We start from the raw sequence: 19148 nt of genomic DNA on the forward strand, positions 1-19148 counted from the left end.
CACTTTGCACATGACTCACTTTCTGTATTTCTTTTATTCCTCTTTCCTCCAAACTACCCAAAATCACCAAAGTAGAAATGTGTCCATCATCTACACCAACTTATGGTCTGCTATGAATGAAGGACAGGATAGGACCGTGTCGGGTCCTTACTCTTTCAGGAAATCAACTAATTAAAATGAAGCCAATGTGAATATACATACATACTAAACTGAATGAATGTCTTAACTAAGAAAAAGCCATAGAAAAATATTAATTGAACACATTATCCAAGTGGGCCTGAGTTTTTGATGTGACTAGTTGAACTAGTTGAACAGTGGATGTTCGATCAACTCTTCCGATGGCTGATCAGGCTGTTAAACTGTGATTTAGGCTTCCTGTAACAGCTCAGATAGAAGATTGTATTGGACGAGAGATTTTCTATGTTTCATCTGTGGCTGCCGTCGGTTGTTAGTGCTCTCCTTGAAAAGAGGTTGTGTGTTCAAATCGGGGCCTTTCCATGTGGAGTTTGCATGTTCTCTGGGTTCACGCGTATAGAAGAGTGTAGAAGGACTTTATTTGATTTTAAGTGACACCCATTAAGTTGTAATCCAGAATACTTTAAAGAAAAAAGGATCCTTAGATACTCAAATCAATCAGTGACAGTAAAATAGACTCAATGACTTGAGCTGTATCTTTACTGGAATACACTAATACATTCTGTAAACTATTTTGTGTTGTGTTGTATGTATTGATGTAGAAATTACACCGTGCATATTTAACAGCTTGTGCCTCAGTTTATGTTTTCTTCTAAACTAACAATAGTAAATTGGAGGTGGTACAAGAATATCAGAAGGAGAGATTGTGCTTTTTATTGACACAGATTCTATTGTTGTGGCATTATAAAAGCATAAACACCACCATGCGATGCTGCTTTGCTTTCGTGTCTCTTATTCTCAGTTAGTGCACAGTGTTGATGCAGTTTAGTAAGTCATATTAAATGTTTTTTTTTTTTTATTATTGTATTGAAGGATGGCAATACTCAATAAAGTGTCGGGTCCAGAACACATGATGTCGGTGTGACTGGTCAGTTTTCCACCGCTTTGCAAGGTAATTGATTATATCAGTGATTATCTTTACAGTCACTCACACGTGAAAGTGTTTATAAAACATGGACAGTAGCTTAAACCTCTACTGCCCCGACACTATCCCTTTCAATTTTGCCATCTTCGTATATTTGTTTTTAAAACACCACTGGACACATTTTTGTCCCAGAAAATCAGGATTTGAATTGGGTGGAGGATTCTATAAATAAAAATTACTTGGTAAAAAAAAGAGAAAAAAGAAAAGTGGAGTTCACAAACATGCAAATAAGCACATATTGATTTGTTTCTATACTATTTTGGTTTTTTTTAACTCGTGCTCCAACAAGCAAGACAACCAGCATTCTCAGAAATGACACAACACTTATTATTAGCTTGTTCTGTGATTTTAATTTGCCGTCGTGGAGACAGTTTCTAAATTGAATTCTTGGTAGAAGGCAACGTTATGATAGCGGCTCGCGTGAGCTATTGGCGTGAATCCATCATTCATAGAACATCCATAGTTCATCCGTGAGAACTACAGTGACTTAAACCCGACTTAAACCCGCCACAAACATGCTCCACTGCAGAGGCTTGTTTGATCACAGCAGGTAGTTAAGTTTCATGCTGGCTGATGGGCATTATGCGATTTTGTGGCTCGACGTTTCGACGTGACACATCTCGTGTGTAGCCATCAGTAAGAAGCTTCGAGTCGTATAAAAAGGAATTTATTTTCGAGGAAACCATTAAGTAACACTGAATACACCAGGAGTGATCATTCAATAGTCAATAAAACTTGTGACTTTGACATTATCATCGAACATCCCACATACAAGACGTCTTGGAAAAAAACAAGATTTCAAAGCGAACATGTTGGCAATTTGCTGGTGCTACAATTTCTTTTTCTTTTTTTTTATTCCCCCCCCCCCCCCACACACACACATATCAAATTTAGGTGAAACACACCCATGTAGAAAAGTGACAAGATTTTACATCAACTTACAAAGGGCTGGATGTCAAAGTGCAAGATGCCTGGACTTCTCTCTCGCCTCCCCCCGTCCAGTCAAAACCCGCCCGGACCCCATCAAAGTGTCCAAATCATAAATGGACTCTCAAATACAAACCTCCAAAATTCTTAATCGGCCATTATGGCTTTTGTATTCATCTGAGACTTTATCCTAGCTTACATGGTATAGCTTTAAAATATCATTTCAGAAACATTTTCCTCCCAAAAGGTTCTTTTTCTCTCTCTTTTTTTTTTTTTTGCCTCCTCAAAAAACTGCACCTTATTACAGACAACTGCATGTAATGGAGTAAAGCATCACAGGAATAATGCAGGCATACAACAGAAAAACAGTTGCTTATCAACAACTTTCAAACAAACCACAAAAACATTTTCTTTTGTTTGTTTGGGTTTTTTGTTTTTTGTTTTTATAAAAGCAACCGAATCAAAGAACACATACTCAGATTGAAAAGTGAAAACAAAATGACTTAAAAACCTTGAAGGAAAAAAACAAAACAAAAACCAAAACAATTATGTACAGATATTTACAGGTATATAGTTTGAATATTTTACAGGTTCGGCTGGCCGTTCCAGGCCAGGTCCATAAAATCCAACACTGCATCACATTCAGCTTTGTCAACTAAAAAAAAAAAAAAAGTTTTTTGTTTTATTTTTAAAAGACAAAATACATCCGAGGAGGTCGTCTTCAAGGTCACACATAAAACAAGCAAGCAAAGGGCGAGGAGGAGCCTGAGGCAGACATCACCTCCGTTTGTTCTACGTCTCTTGAAGGATTAAAAAAAAAAAACAAAAAACAAAAAAAACCCTCCTGGATTTGACCCAAAACTTAAACTTTCAATGATTTTTTTTTTTTTTTGTGTGTGTGTGTGTGATTTAAAAAAATAAAATAAAATAAAAAATATACCAATGGCAATGTTTGTATGCAAAGACAAACCTACAGACTATATCCTTCTTTTCTGAGTTTGTTTTATTTCCCTCTCTACCAGTTGTGGGTTCAGTGACGGGAGGAGGAGGAAGAAGAACCAGCGGCTCAGTCTGGAGGGAGGAGGTCGTGCAAACGGAAGCGCTCTCGGACGTGCGGCCGGACGTCTTCATTCTGTCGGACAGAGGGATATTCATAAATATAAATATTATGCAGGTTCCTCGGAGCTTTTTCAAAACATTAAATAACTAAAAGCAGAATCTGGATGTTTGAATAAAAGCTGCGGTCTCTTTCGAGTTTTAAACGACTCGATGGTTCATAGCATCGCCAAACATTTAGAAATGGACGACTTCACTTCAGACTTGGTGCGTCATACGTCACATCGTTTGGGGTGTTTTCCCCGTTTTCTAACTGAAATTAAAAAAAGGTGGAAAAGTGACGGCACGTACCAGCTCCACCAGCTTCTCAAGAAAAGGAACGAGCTTGAGGAGCTCGTTGTCGTTTCGATCCACAAACCAGCTCTCGATAGGGATTCCATTGGAAAGCTGGAAAATAGGAAAAAGAAATCAGTTTTATTCCGCAAAAAATATCAATAAGCTGAGAGTCCACAGATTTTTCTTCTGTTTGGCGTCAAGTTTTTTTTTTTACCTGATAAGCGAAGGCCTGGGGTGAGTTGTCGATTATTATCGTCTTGGACAGATCCCGCCCAAGGATGTTCAGATCTTTAATATAATTTCCTTGAACACACACACAGTGCTCCCGAAATAATCTATGTCTGAAGAAAGGAGAGAGTGAAGAGTTATTGTGAGGTCAAATACGTTATCTTACATGTGTGAGTTCCTCTTGCTGACATGTATTTTCTTGATTTGACGCATGATTCAGATGAACGAGTCACTGAACCGGTTTACATCCATTTGTCCTGGAGAATTCAGATTATTGAGGTGATCAGGATGATCTGATTACTTTCAATTATGGCGACACAAACACCACACAGTGTCAGAACACATGCCTTTTGAAAGAAGACATTCAGATCTTTAATACAAGACGATATTTAACAATGGGGAGAGATATGCCAATGTTTCCCTTTCAAAACAAGACTAATAATCCGATATCAATATTTTCTTGCCTTGGAAACTTTACAGCTCGAGTCAGAGTGTAAGAAAACCCAAAAAAAGAACCATGACGTTTTGAAAAATGGACATGAAAGTACTGAAACACATGAAGGAGTCAAGGTGTAATTTAACTAGATATATTCTTCACAAAGAGAAAAAAAAAAAGTTAATTTCATAGAAGGAAGACGTGGAGCAGGGAGAGTGTAAACCAAAGTCTTCAGGCTCAGGCCTTCACTGACCTTACTAGCTGTTTTTTCGGGTCCAGGATGTTGAGCAACTTGTCGGCGTAGACTTTCTTTGAAGCCGTGAAGAGAATAATCTGAAATTTTAACAGACAGCCATAAATGAGTAATATTTAACACGGGAGCAGCTGTGATTCAACCAGTACTGTCTGGAGGCCCTTGTTGACGACTCACCTCGTACATCTGCGACATGCGCTCAAGGAACTCTCGGAAAAAAGGCCTCAACCGAACATAGACCTTCGGACGGGAGACGGAGAAAAGAAGAAGAAAAAAAAAAGAGGAAAGAAAAGGAATTTCATTAGACAAAAGTGAGACGATTTGCTCAGTGAAAACTTTGGGACGATAAATACCTGGTATATAACATCTTGAAAGAGGACAGGGAATGTCAGAGCTGCATCTTCTAACTCGTTCAAGCTGCAGTGCACCAGGGTTTCATCCTGGAGGCAGAAAAAGGCAAAAGTCAAACCTGGAAAAGCCGCTAAAAGGACATCTGCACACTAAATCGAATACTTACAAGATCCAAGACGAGAGAGAACTCTGGTGTGCTGCGTGTTTTCAGAGGTAACGCCGGTTTGCGTGTTAACTGCTCTTCTGTCAGCGGAGGCACGTGCTTGATGAAGAAGTATCTAGGAAAGCAGAAGTCATTAAAAAGGATTATTTGACACGCTATAAAGGGGACTTCCTACCAAGAAGCAAATGTTAATAACAGGGGGGGGGGGTCTATTTTTAAAAACGGTGGCGTGAAGCTCTGTTGTCAGTTAAAATCATGAATTAATCAAAAGAAAACTGGCGTCCTGCTTTATATTGTTGCTGTAAAACAGTGTAAATTGTGAGGGACGAAACCTGGGACGTTGGTGCCATCTAGTGGCTGGAAAACCCACATTACAGCTACAGAGAAACACACAATGTCACCTTGGATGTGAGATCGAGTGGAATGAAGCGCCACACATTAGAACCAGGCCAACATGCAGGACTTCACACCGACGTTTAGCACATTTCAAATCAACTCGTGTTCACACATCGGTCATGAATCCAATTGCTGATGAAGCTAAAAAAAAAAAAAAAAGTTGCACGATAATGTGTCTTGCGAGGAGAAACTTACGGATCGAAAACTTCCCAGTCCTCGTCGTACGAGGTTTCTGCGGGAGCGGAGGGTATCGTGTGGGGGTAGCTGCCATCTGGCATGCACCCGGGAGCTGACGGGACAGAGTGACAGAGGAGGGGGAGTTAAAACGCCGTTAATAAAATCACCTGTTCCAGTCACCTCAGTGTGAGAGAGGTCGCACCTGTTAGTGGGGGCATGTCACTTTCGGTGATGATCTGTCCTTCTTCTATGGATGTATCTGAAGCCATCTGAAGCCTCGGCGGCAACATCGGGGGAGGGTGACACGGGGTGATGCCCTCCGTGGACGTGAGCGTGCTGCTGGGCATTTCCTCTGCCTGCTCCATGTCCAGCTGCTTCATGATTTCCTCTGCTTCGATCGCTTGGCCGGGAGAGTCCGAGCCAGGAGTGGCTTTAAAAAGGGCAAAACGTACAGAAAAAAAAACCTCAGCGCTTTTGATCCTCTCGTGTATTAAAACGCAACCGTGTACATTACGAAAAAAAAAAACCACAGGTCCGGGACTCGACGCCTTGTTTTCCTTACCAGTTTTTGTTGCTGGTGAGAAAAAGTTGAAGACGGGAGAGAAGATGGTGCCGAGCAGCGTGGTGCGTGGCGGACTGCTCGCCGAGTCGACGGGGGCTTCCAGTTTACCGTTGGGCTTCATTGGTTTACTATTGCAGGTCACTGTGTCTTCAAACAAAAAAAAAAACAAAGGAAAAGAAAATCCTTCATTTAATAGCAACGACAACGAGATGTCGTTTTTCTGCTCCAGTCAGGGTGGGAGCCACACTCCTCCGTACCTTTGTTGGGGCTTTTCCGGCAAACTCTGGAGACGCCTTTGTTGGCGTGACCTCTGGTCTGCGGCGTTGAAGTGATCAGGTCGCCGTCCGAGTTGCAATCCATGCGACTCCTTTTGGCGGGGATGTCCGGCTCCACCTGAAACAACACAACGCAAACAGACGCAGCGTTTCGATAAGATCCAAGCTCATTCGGTGCAAATCGCATCGGCTGGTAGGTTCAGTTGTCTTGTGTATCTTCTGCTCAGCACTTTCAAACATACCCTCACGATGCGGCTCGACTCAAGTGATCCGGACTCGATAACTACATTTTTAGCACGTGAGAAGCAAAATCCCCTCGTAAAGAGACAAAACATACACTTACTGATGGGATGTGCACACACACATCGAATTACACACTCGAATTTGATATGCTCACGATACAAAGAAGTCTCATGTTACACAAACGTCATTACACCTCCTAAATCAAGCTACAGACGCAATGTGGTTTTTTTAGAACGTGCCTCCTTTCAGTGGAACATCACATGACAGAAGATTAAAGCGGCGAGAGCCTCTCGATCGACACCCACCTTGACGGCATTTCCCCGGATGAACTTCTTGATGGTGGAGAACAGGCCCGCTTCATTCTTCTGCATTTTGCCTCGACCTCTCACCGGGGACGGCTCCACCTCGCAGTGCTTTCGCTTGGCCGGGGTCAGGCGGGCTCGCTGGCCCAAGTTCGACTGCTGAGGAGCTTTACGCACTCTCAGCCTCATCATGTCCAAACGTCACATAGAAAAACCTGGGTGGGGAAAAAAAACGGGGAGAGAAACATGAGTCAACGAGCTGGTAGCTGTTCTGCAACAAGTATATGACAGTAAATTCTCGTCAAAATCTGCAGGATGTAAAGGAGCTTTCACACAGAAACATTTCACGTTAGTATTTTTTGGATTATAATCTAGAATAAGAAGTCTATTTTCAGGTCAATCTTGTGAACAAGATTATCTAACACCACGCATTTATTGAACTGTGTTTTCTTTTCTTTTGTTTTTTAAGATTGTCTTTCAAACCCTGGAGTTTCTTGAACTGCATATATATTCAATAAACGAGTTAAATGGAAGAAGCGACCAGCTGAGTGACAAAACTACACATCTGCTACTTCAAATGAAAATGTATGTCATTATCGGCTTTATTAAAATGAGTTCCTTGGTCTTTCAAAGAAACATTATTGTACAATTTGCAGTAAAAAGCTGAAGCGGTATCGTTATTCGGTTTTTCATTCTCAAAACATGATTATGATTTTGGCTCAAACCAAACACGTTTAAAAGTGTCCCCAGCCTGGAAGTGGCTTTGGGGATTCTTCTAACGGACAATCGATGTAAACTAAAATCTTCCTTAACTTTCCTGCGTGTTTTTAGCGCGTGCGCGCGCGCTGTGTGTGTGTGTGTGTGTGTGTGTGTGTGTGTGTGTGTGTGTGTGTGTGTGTGTGTGTGTGTGTGTGTGTGTGTGTGTGTGTGTAAGCTCAGATCGGACTCATTATATAACCCCTGAACGACGTCAGGCAGCGCCAACATTAGCCGGCTAACAGCTGCTATTTGGCACCAAACGCTTTGACCACCGTGTCCCGAGTGTTCGGCCACAACCCCGAGCGAGTGCGGCCACAACCGACACTTGCCGGCGCGTGAAATCTGCTGTTAAGCGCGATTACTTCGGCGGCTGAACCCCGCCGTCGGCAGCGGCTACATTTAGCTTCCAGGCTAAGCGAAACGTCCAGAAGCGGACGGTGACACCGCGCACTTCACTCGTCACGGCGCGTCTCGTGCCTCCCCGGTGACATGTCGCGTGTTCCACACGCCGAGTTTCCATCAATTCACGGGCAAATTGACGCAAACAGGAGCGAGTTAGGCTGCGGCGAAGGCGTCATTTTTATAACTATTCAGCCATTAGACTACGCCCCCTCCGCTCACTAGCGTTAGCCGCCATAGCTAGCAGCGCTCAGCCGATCGCGGAGACGAACCGTTTTTTTTTTTCTTTTCTTTTTTTTTGTTTACATGTTGACGTTGTTTATTACTTACCAGTGACACCAGGAAGCTCTTCAAAACTCGCCGCGGCGATGTCAGCTCTCGGCCGCGGCCGTGGCGGCCCCCCCTGGTTAGAAGCGGAGCCGTGGATGTTGCTTGCCAGCTGTGGCCGTCGCTCGGCGAGCCAGTCACAGACGAACCGTGGCTGCGGACGCCATTTCCCGCCTCGGCACAAACATCACGCGGGTGCTGCTGCGCAGGAGAATGCGACACGCTCGCGCGCCGCGCGGGCGAACCGACGTGGCGCGGAGCGGGGGAACTGGCTTTGATGTGGACGGAGGCGCTCGAGACGTTGTTCGAAGTCCGAAGTGAGGGAAAAATGTGTGGACACGCACGTCATTGAGAGGAAACAACGACGATACTCGCGTATGAACACTGAGGCAGTTTCTTTTTGCGTGGAAAAAGAATAATTTATTCACTTTGTGTACAAACGTGTTGTAATCTGAATATTCCGAGCAGATGAAATTTGAACGTGATTAAAAAAAATTATAAATCCACATTTTAACATGATTTAAACTTAATACTTGAGAGTTTGATGTCGCCAAGTCAACCGTGTTAACTTAAGCTTGTTTGCTTTGGAACGTCTGTGACTTTATAAAGACCGTAAAAATAAGCACCATTATAAGTCCTGAACAAATATAAGAAAACAACATAAAACATTTAGAGCAAGGGAAACTTGTTTATATCGCATAATTCAGACACGAGAGAATTTAGTGCTTCACAGAGAAATAAAGGAAATTAATTTATATTAATTAACGGCATAAAAAGGAGAATGAGTAAAGTGAAAACTTTTTTAAGTTTAACGTAATAATATACAAGTAAGATCTATTGTTTACTGTAAAACATAGTAGTAGTAGCAGTATTTCAAGGCCGTATTAAAAGAAATGAGCGTGTCAGCAGTCATCGGGTGTTCAGAGAGTTTGTTCCACAGGTGAGGAGTATATTCCTATTTGTATAAGTGACCACAACTTTTAAAATTAATAAAATTAAATGGAGATTTTTTTTCTCTCTCATTCAATTCTCGCTGTTGTGGTTTCAGCATTAAACAAAACAACCTTTTTTTTTCTTTTACAAGATATTATTTACATTTTCTAAAGGACAGTTTCATGTTTTCCACATTGTTCAATCAATTCACAGGTAACAAGCATGATGTCACATTTTATACTGAAAGTGAAATCCATGTGTCCAGGCTGACCCAAGGGTCAATCTGTAATTATAAATCAAACATGCCAGGAATTTGTGTAATTTTGCCCAATTGTAGAAATCCCACGAAGCTTCTTCCTTATTCCATGTTCATCTCAGCTTTTTGATCATTTCACCCATCACTGTCATCAATTTACAACAGTTAGTTTAGTCTAAACAGAAATACTGTGAATATGTGAGTTACCAGATAAGATAACTTTCCTAACAATCGGTTAAAGCAAAGTGAATTCAGGTAGATTGTGACAAAGAAAAAACTGATATGAGAAAGCATGAAGAGAAAAAGAACACATATTACAAAAAGTACTCTAAAAAAATTCCAAAACTGAGTGAATACTGTATTTGTAATAGTTTGCTCTCATCATAACATAATTTTTTTAAACTGTTGCAGTGACTTATCACAAGTGTGCCAGTAGGGGTCGCAGTGTGAACAGTGTTTGTGAGCTCTGACCCGCAAGTGGCCGTGTGGGTTTAGCAGGAGGACCAATTGTATTCTTTAAATATTAAACTTAGATACCAAAATGCAAACTGCATTTAAAAAAAATCAAACATATGAAGCACTTGATATGCTGTTGCTCTTTGATTTGCTGACACAGGAAAGAAAAAGCTGAAACATTCTCTTGATTGTGACGTTAAAACACAAACTAGCAGTACCCAAAAGAATGACCCGTTGACCTTTGACCTGATTCAGTTTGCTTTAAACGAATGAGAATAAACATATCTGTGACTTTTTTGAAGATGGACATATTCATAATATCGCAGGAAACTTAAAAACACAGCTCAGAAAGTTGGAGATTTCAAAGACCATTTGTGACTCAAGCTTGGATGCAGATAAAAACAACTTCTGCCTGTGTAAGGCCTTTGAAGGGACCAGATCTCAGATAAAGCCCAGAATCCCCTTTTAACTAAATAATACATTTCCAAAAATGATAATGTGCATAGAAACAGTGCAGTGCATAATTTACCGATCAAATACACATGCTTTGCACTGTATATGTCATTTAGCATGTCATTTGCAGTATTTCAATCAAATTAAACTTTATTTATATAGCGCCAAATACAACAAAGTCCTTTCACGGCACTTTGACAGAGAATGTTTCAAATTGTATCAATATGGATTAAATGTCAGCTCTTCCTGGGAGCATATGCAATGCATGTTAAAAAAAAAGTCAGATCAGGCTACTCGATTTGTGATTGAAGGACCACAAAGCTTATTCTTAGTTGGCGACGTCTACCACCATTTATTGAAATTCAGGTTTGTACAAAGGTTCTTATTCAGTTCAGAAAACTGCCACCAGTGAGCGGTTATTCTGCGGCCAACCTTATGACACAGAACAATGTTTACAAGCATACATGACCTTATCTACAATATGCTACTGAATGATTGGTCTGGGGGAGTAGCTGTGGTTTAGACTTGGCTCTTCCTTCGTTGGTGGTCAGGCTGGTCACAGCCTCTCAACCACACCCCCGCTGGCTAAGAATGAGGAAATAACACATGATGCAGCTAACAGTGGACGGAGACACCTTGGACATGTAATCTTTCCAACATAGAGGCCTTTGGGAAATTCTAGGTTCAGGCATTTATTTTGGAGTGTGTGAGGGAATAATAATAATAATAATAATAATAATTCTTGGATTTATATAGCACTTTTTTTTAGGCTTACTCAAACTATGATTCATTCACACCAGTCCCATCAGTGGTTGTAAGCTACGTTGTAGCCACAGCTGCCCTGGGGCACGCCGACAGAGGCCCCTCTGACCACCACCATCATTCATGCACCATTCATGCACAACGTGGGTAAAGTGCCTTGCTCAAGGACACAATGACAATTACTTGGATAGAGTGGGATTTACAACAAATAAGTATTTCAAACCACTGTTGACATATGAAAAATCTTTAATCGCTTGATTCAACAAGTACAAAAAGCCATTTAAGCATGAAAAATATCAAGCGCTCCTTTTCCAATAGATGTGCACATGGCTGGTGAGATTTCATTTCATCCCCAGGTGAAAGAGTTTCCTGTAAGGTCCTGGTCCACCCCACAGCCCCCTGGTGTTGGAGAGACAGAAAAAGAGAGAGATATTTGGCAGCAGCTCTGGAAAACCCTGGTAATACTGAATAACAACACACAACTATGTACGTACCGGAGAAGTCCATGCCAGTAGAGGTGAGGCATCACATCGGCTTTCATGTGATACATCGTCCTTCTTTCTTTTGCTTGGTTGATGGGAAACGTTTCCAGCGGTTGTCCGTTATAGTCAAACTCTGCTAGAATCACTGTGTTGTAGCTTGTGACCAGAGGGCATGACGTGTACCCGTCATACTGTTAAAAAAAAAAAAAAAACACAAGAAATGAAAACCCCAATTATTGTTTTTATTCCTATTTCTGAAGCAAATACATCAGTCATATTCAATGTTCATGAAACGCTTACCTTTTTATCTGGCTTCTCATTTTTCAGTATTTTACCAATAGTTCTGTTCAAGATAGCAGACTGCGCAGCTAGAAAGAGAAAACAAAGAAGTAACTTCCTGTTCCACCCAGGATCCCCCCCCCCCCCCCCTCCAAGTTCTGCATTTTGGGTATGTGGATGTGACTAAAACTGGACTTCAGTGAAGACAGGAGTGTGACGCTGTGAGAATACTTCAAATAAGTGAAGTCCTAATACTATAACAGAGGTAACAATAAAAAAAAACAACACCATTTGAAATGGCAAAACGTTATCATCTGAAAAGGGTGTGGTTTATGGTGTCATTGTGTTGCGTAAATGTGCTATTTTGCAATACATGTACTATGAGTACTGGATTACAAATCTATAAAGAACAATCATGAAATACAACTTTGAACGGTGTGTAGTAATGTTGGACTTTCCGGCGCTGTGTTGAAGCAATGTTCCATCTGATGACATGGTTACTAACCGACAGCCGCACCAGTTTTGGCAGTGGGCAGGCTGGTACAGTCTCCAATCCCAAACACGTTGGGGTACTTGTTGTGCTGGAGGGTGTCCTTGTTGAGATCCAACCAGCCGGCTTGATCTGCCAGTGGACTGCCTTTAATCACCAAGTTGGGTCCCATTGGTGGCGTCACATGAAGCATTTCATACTGATCAAGAGAAGATGAAACAGGTTACACACTGGAGCCCTTTAACCCAAACAGTTGTTCAGTTGTGTCTGTGTTTCACAGAAGGTTTAGAATACTCTGGTGATGGCTACAATTGAAAGTGGCTGTTGCCACTTGAAGTTATTACCTCAAACACTTTGGTTTCACCTGGATTGTCAAGATTTTCAAACACAGCTTCTTGCTTGTCAGCCCGCACTTCAATCAGGTTTTGCCTGAGGTTCACTTGTAGGTCACAACGTTTCACAATTTCCCACAATGAGTCGGCATATTTCTTGATTCCGAAGAGCACAGGCAGCGATGTGTTGTAAATCACATTGGCCTTCGCCCTTTTTCCTGTCTGAGAAAGGACCGTAAAGTCAGTCTCCTCAAATCAGGCACACCAAGTTTGATTTTGCAAACTCCACTGATACACTGTTTAAACGGTCCGTCTCAGTACCTTTCTGAGATAGGCATCTGACAGATACATGATCTTTTGTGGAGCTCCGGCACATTTCACTGGTGTATTTGGAAAACTGAACACGGCGTTGCCCTCTTTGAAGTCCTGCAGTGCTTTCCAGGTTTTCTCCACAGTCTGGATTGAGTAGTTTGACCCAATCTTTGGATGCTCAAAGCCTTCTGGCAGCCCCTTGATCTACTTGTAAGAAGAAAACACATTTCTCCACATGTCAATAAAGTCACAGACAAGACTCAATCATTACAAGGCAGAGGAAAAACACTGAAAGGAAAAGCGGGGATTTTACCTTCTCGTAATGGAGCTGAATACCGAGAGCCACAATCAAATATTCATAGGAGATCTGGAGGAGAAAAAACATGTCAGACGATATTAAGAATGTCCAGCATCATGCAAACACTCAGTGACAAACCAGCACACGCTGAAATTTCACAACTTGATAATATCACAAACTGGAAGATACTGCAAACACACCTCAGTCCCATCGTCTGTGCGGACAGTGTTTGTGTCTGGGTTTATTTCCTGAACTTTGGATTTCACCCACTGCACTCCCGAAGGCATAACACTGGCAGTGGGACGACCAGAGGAAGCTACCGTTTTCGCACCGGCACCAACCAGGGTCCATATCGGCTGATAGTAGTGCATCTGACCGTGACCAGAGAAAGTTGTGAGTGACAGGCATTGCGTGACATAAAATCATGTCCCTGAATTAAACATAAAGCTGGAAATGAAGAACATAAACGGTATCACCAGCCACTTTGTTACATACACTGGTATAATGTCATCCAGTGCAGCAGCTTTGTTCTTGAAAAGACTATGTTTAGCATCAAATAAATACCTTTTTAAAAACACCATTTATACAGTCCTATTGAACATGTGTACCAGATGAAGTGGCTGTGAAGTGTATAGGCTTATACACTAAATGATTTGTACCTCACTGGGCTCCACAACGGCCACATGCTCAGCTCCAAACATCCTCTTCATCCGTGCACTCATTGTGATGCCCCCACTTCCTCCCCCGAGAACAAGCATTTTGTAATGCTGCTTGGCACAGACATGGCTGCTTGTGTGGAGGTGAGACATGGTGGCGTTGGCGGTTGAGCGACACGGCCTCAGACGACACAGTGCAGCCATTTTGGACCTGGAGCACGAGGACGAGAGGTTTATTGGTAAAGAACTGATGAATGATGCTCTTTGGTTAAAACGCATTAAAGCTGTCGACAATATAAAGTCCCTGTTTTGGTCATGAGGGAAGGAGAAACTTCAGCTTTTTAATGGCAATGGGTTGGACCCATCATCGTACTTATTATATGCTTTCAATCAAGCTCACAAAAGTAGACATTGTTTATAACTGGACTACTGTCTGAGTAAATAATACAATTACACATTTGACAGATAAACACGTCCTGCTCTCTATTAAGAGATGCACATCACAGATCCTGTTGATTAAGTATTAAATCCTAACAGTGGAAACTCACCAAACAGTTGAAAATAAACTAAACCAATTCTTAGAAAGTAAAAGATGTTCTAAGACTTATTTCTCCAACTCTAGTCACCAGAATGCACAATACAGATACAGTAGTTTCATTTCAAAAGTTATTGTTGTTAACAGATGATCCATAAGCAAAAAAGTATGTTTGTCAACAAGTACAAGTTTGAAGCAGTTACTTAGAGAATAGAAGATTTGGTAACAATGAAAACACCTGAAACATAAAAGCTTCCATCCATCTTCCAAACTGCTTTTTTTTTTTTTTTTTTAATGAGAGAGTAGTTTTTGTTTTGAACTGTTGCTGGATCCAATCCCAGGTGTTTATGGCTGATAATCTGAAGCCTGAACAAGTCATGGTGCAAACAGACAGACAGACAAGCTCACTCTAACATTTACAGCAAGGGGGGGGTACTCTTGTATGCTTACTCTCTGAGCCGAGATGATGCTTGTTTTTCCAGATTTTTTCAAACCACCTAATATGTTACCTGTGCTTGGGTTATTAAATATATATAAAATATGCTTTTAGAAAAAAAATCAAAAGAAAGAAAGCGTTAACTGCCTGCAAGTACGAGAACAAGTTTGATGACAGTGACTCATAAAAAAAGGGAAGGATACTCAACAACATGGCATCTATAAAACTAGATGATTGATAGATGGTTTATAGGCGAGTCTATCGACAGATATGGATTATAAAATCTTGCTAAATGATAGTTGAACTGGTACAAAGACCGTCTTAAAGCCAAACTGTAAAAATAGAAGAGTTTTGTTTTTTTATCTTTGATTATTGTTGTTGGTGGTTGCCAGGACACATCTCAATAAAAACACCACTAACAACATTCAACAGAGAAGCTGTTTTATGACGGGACACACTGCATTCGGTGCTCTACGTGTTGCGACATGGAGTTTGACTTTTCTTTTAAACAGATTATAAACTCCGCCAACAAATCTCGTGCAACCTGCTGATGTCAACATGCACTGGAGTTATAATGAAGGTAAAAACAGTGTAGTCTTCCCTAGAGAAGCAGGTACATGGTTGATTTTTGTCACTTTTTTAGGGAAGGGGGGGGTTATGGAGTTTGCTGGCATGCAAGACTGGCACTATTGGACAAAAAAAATCCATCAATAATGCTTGCTCAGTGTCTATATAAATGTATTGCCTTAACATGTTTTAGTACATTAATGGGACAGTGGTGCCTCTCATTCCGAGCAGAAGCTCTGCTCGACCAGTGTAGGAAACGAGCATGCCCCTACTCTTAAGATTGATCCAGGCACAGGCACCTCAGGAATCTGTGGCTGTTAAGATCTGTTGGACATTGCAGTGTTGTTCTGGAACAATTGGACAGACATGGCATGCTTCATGGATATAGGATGAATCGCCATGATTCGTCTGAAATGCATTCAGGCAGGTTACGCTTCGATCAGAATCGAGGCCCAGACTTTTTATAGTTCGGTTAAGTTGGCATGACGTTCACAGATTCGGACTTCTGGCATCAATAACTCTTTCACAAAACATCCTCAACACACAAACAAAACTTCTTTCCCATTGGTGTGACATGGACAAGTTTCTACAAGCTCTTTTGAGCAGAAATAACATTGTTCTCTATAGCCGAGCTTCCCCTGAGCCTTATGTGCTAGTACAGTACGTTATGGTACAGTACAGGACGGACTTTCCACGGACAATCATTGTGGATGGCACCAAAAGTTGTGTGACCAGAGCACAAGGACAGTCTGCAAATTACAAACCCCTGCAACAGCGAAGACAAATATGTCTAATAACATCACTGGTATTCACTGCAGTGTCACCAGAATCGGTGCAGCCTTCACTTGTCTCCTGCTGATCATGCAACACTGGCTTATTTTTTAAGAAAACCATCATCTCATTAATTCAGAAAACACACTTTTTTTCCCCCTCAGAAAACCAGCATCTCACTAAATCAGAAAAAAAAAAAGTCAAATTTTTTAACAACAATTTATTTTGTCTCATAATTATGAGATAATTACCTTGTTAATTGAGAAAAACAGCCGGATTTTATTTTTTCCATGTGAATGCAATATGCTTCTGTACAATGTCACGTAATTTCGGCACAATTTGTTAGTTAACAATATTTGCCTCGTCATGACACACACTGCCTCTGATTGGCTCGTCAGCCCTCGTGCTGCGCAGGAGACATGTACAGTAGCCATTCAAATCAGGGAATGCAGCGAGTCTGAGCCAATCGGAGGCAGACTCGGGCGGGTCGTGGCCTCATCAGAGTGGTGCGTCAGGTGTGTTTTGGAAGAGGTGGGAGTGGAGCAACGGCACTTCTGGAGAACCCGTAATGCGTATTTTAGCTCTCTCCCTGCGTCAACACCCGAATCCAACGATTCTGTCATCAGCAAGGACACAGAGCCCAATAATTAGCCTGTCAATGCAACCAGGTGTGTTGAAGCAGGGAGAGAGCTAATAACACACGCAGCAGGGTTTGGGCACCACCACTCTGAGCAATGCTGACTGAGAAATAACTGCGTATACCCTGGACTTCTACACTACTGGGTACAACTAGGAAGGTCACTCCTGCGTCACACTTCTGAGCGCAGCCACACTTTTCAGTAACATTCACTTCCGCGGAAAAGAAACTTGCATAATCACACCGACCTGGACCACCGGTGCGGTGAGACCCCCGTTTCACCGTCGGCTCAGCTCAAAACACAGAACAGGTCCGAGCAAAGTCTCTCCAGATCTCCCTCTGTCTCCAAGGAGTCGAAACTGGCACTGTTCAGTCAGTGTTCACCCGACGTAACCCCGCTTTCGCTTACCCGCCCGCTCATGTTGCTCACCGGGTGGCGCTTGTGTAGAAATCGAGAAGTCTCCTCTGGTCTTCTCACGCTCGTGGGGATGGTCAGACGTTAGACCAATCAGAAGCGACCATCCATCCCGTTAGTTAAAGGTCATGACTTTATCAAAGTTGGTGAAACAACGGGAGATATTATCTTTCAGATTCGCAGATTCTTATCTGTGCTTGTTCGAAAGTTCACTACTCATCTCGCCAGAGAAATTATAATTTTACATGTTTTAGGGTTTGTTAACCCAGAATACGGAGTTTTATTTTTATTTTGCAGTGCAATGAAGATGTCTGCGCTATGCTCACTTGAAGCCCCTAGTAAATTAGTTCAATAAATAACATGATTGGATTTTTAATCTAACATTTTTTTAATGAAACGTCGCTGACCTCACATCTGTTTGTATTCATACACAATATAATTAAGATTCAATGTCACAGACTTTGAAAAACGTGAATACCACTGTAAAGTTAATTAAATAAGTTTTTTGACTGTTATAACAGAAAAAACAAAAACAAACAATTCATGTATTGAAAAAAAACAAAGCATGATAGTCATAAGAGGAGCTTCCGCTTATAAAACAAACGGGGAAAATATGTTATTAAACATATTTCAAGAACTTGCATTTATAAAATGCGAACAAACGCCAGAAATAAAACCCCCACATCTCTTAAAATATGTCATTAGGGTGAAACTATTCTGAATTAAAAATCAGATTAGAATAGAATAGAATAGAATATATATATTTTCTTAATCCCGGTGTAAACAACTTATTTTGTCAGTGAACTTCCGCTCCCTGGTGTACATCAAAGGTATTGCGGCTGCGTCAGAGGCGGTCGTATGCAGTAGGCACATTAAATAAATCCGTTTAATTTAGTCATAGAGATTGATGTCATAATAAAAATATACACAATTACACTTTTTTTTTTTTTATTAAAATTTTAAAATTAATCTGGCATATCTGGCAAAAATGCCTTGAACAAGAATTATTTTTGTAGAAACATTTTTTGTTTACAAACTCATGTCAGTTTAACAATTCAAAAAAGCTGTAATTTCGATAAAGAAAATGATGGCATCAATATTCACAACTCTTCAAGTACATACTTAGTGGATGAACCTTTGGCTGCAGTCACAGCGGCATATGTGAATATCAGGCTGGGACATATGCACACTTTCATTTATCATCATTCTTCTTTGCAAAACATTTCAAGTTTCTCTTAGCTATTGATTTTCAGATCTACCATCAAATTCTGGATTGATAGAGATTTGAGTTCTCACTTTATTTCTGCAGAAAATTCTCCTTGTTGTTCTTCAACTATTAATCAGTGGCTTCTAATAAACATCAACAACAACACATACACAGTAGACTAAAGAGACCCGTGCCACTAGAAACTAGTGAAGGTTAGAGTTTAGTGTTCATTTCTCTCAGATGTGTTTAAGTTTGGTAGTCATGGTTGTTCCTGTGGTGCCAGAATAAGCAGATGAAGCTGAAAATGGCCAGTGTCTACAATTGAAATCCGTTGTGAATGCTACTGTGTGAAAAAATGTCTGTAGCCTTGGGGGGCCACTACAGAAAACAATTGAGAACCACTGCCCAATATAAATGAGTGTCAGTTATAAATAGAAAAAAAAGGGGGATTTTGTGCTATTTTGGCTACAGCCATGGTTGATTAATGTATGATCAAAGTATGATCAACATGACAAAGTAAAAAAAATAATGAACATTAAATATTGTTCTTTGTCCCTACAT

At 41.1% G+C, this 19148-nt stretch overlaps 2 protein-coding genes across 2 annotated transcripts; both read right to left on the minus strand.

Moving 5' to 3' along the window:
* Positions 1-1771: 1771 nt before the first annotated feature.
* ctdspl2a (CTD (carboxy-terminal domain, RNA polymerase II, polypeptide A) small phosphatase like 2a) lies at positions 1772-8765 on the minus strand. Its single transcript, XM_080504665.1, has 13 exons — positions 8314-8765; positions 6829-7040; positions 6263-6398; positions 6006-6152; positions 5646-5873; positions 5462-5555; positions 4874-4985; positions 4710-4796; positions 4534-4596; positions 4357-4436; positions 3654-3780; positions 3455-3550; positions 1772-3179 (listed from the first exon to the last, which is right to left on the minus strand). The coding sequence occupies exons 2-13, from the start codon at positions 7015-7017 to the stop codon at positions 3114-3116; spliced, it is 1425 nt and encodes a 474-aa protein (XP_080360791.1). The 5' UTR covers positions 7018-7040; positions 8314-8765; the 3' UTR covers positions 1772-3113.
* Positions 8766-11398: 2633 nt separating this feature from the next.
* On the minus strand, positions 11399-17401 carry sqor (sulfide quinone oxidoreductase). Its single transcript, XM_080504668.1, has 10 exons — positions 17214-17401; positions 14023-14230; positions 13564-13734; positions 13379-13432; positions 13075-13269; positions 12766-12975; positions 12437-12620; positions 11953-12020; positions 11665-11843; positions 11399-11569 (listed from the first exon to the last, which is right to left on the minus strand). Exons 2-10 carry the CDS (start codon positions 14221-14223, stop codon positions 11512-11514), a joined length of 1320 nt encoding a protein of 439 aa, XP_080360794.1. The 5' UTR covers positions 14224-14230; positions 17214-17401; the 3' UTR covers positions 11399-11511.
* Between the last annotated feature and the right edge of the window lie 1747 nt (positions 17402-19148).

The sequence above is a fragment of the Blennius ocellaris genome (assembly GCF_963422515.1).
Source record: "Blennius ocellaris genome assembly, chromosome: 11".
Classification (NCBI taxonomy): Eukaryota; Metazoa; Chordata; class Actinopteri; order Blenniiformes; family Blenniidae; genus Blennius; species Blennius ocellaris.

Excerpts from the sequence above, each read along its gene's own strand:
- ctdspl2a (XM_080504665.1), bottom strand. The coding sequence starts at position 7,017 with ATGATGAGGCTGAGAGTGCGTAAAGCTCCTCAGCAGTCGAACTTGGGC. Across the intron at positions 4,797-4,873 it reads TCTCTCTCGTCTTGGATCTT|GATGAAACCCTGGTGCACTG; the intron begins GTAAGTATTCGA and ends TTCTGCCTCCAG. Across the intron at positions 3,180-3,454 it reads TTGAGAAGCTGGTGGAGCTG|AATGAAGACGTCCGGCCGCA; the intron begins GTACGTGCCGTC and ends TCTGTCCGACAG.
- sqor (XM_080504668.1), bottom strand. The coding sequence starts at position 14,223 with ATGGCTGCACTGTGTCGTCTGAGGCCGTGTCGCTCAACCGCCAACGCC. Across the intron at positions 12,976-13,074 it reads CAGATGCCTATCTCAGAAAG|ACAGGAAAAAGGGCGAAGGC; the intron begins GTACTGAGACGG and ends GTCCTTTCTCAG. Across the intron at positions 12,021-12,436 it reads CAAAACTGGTGCGGCTGTCG|CTGCGCAGTCTGCTATCTTG; the intron begins GTTAGTAACCAT and ends TTCTCTTTCTAG.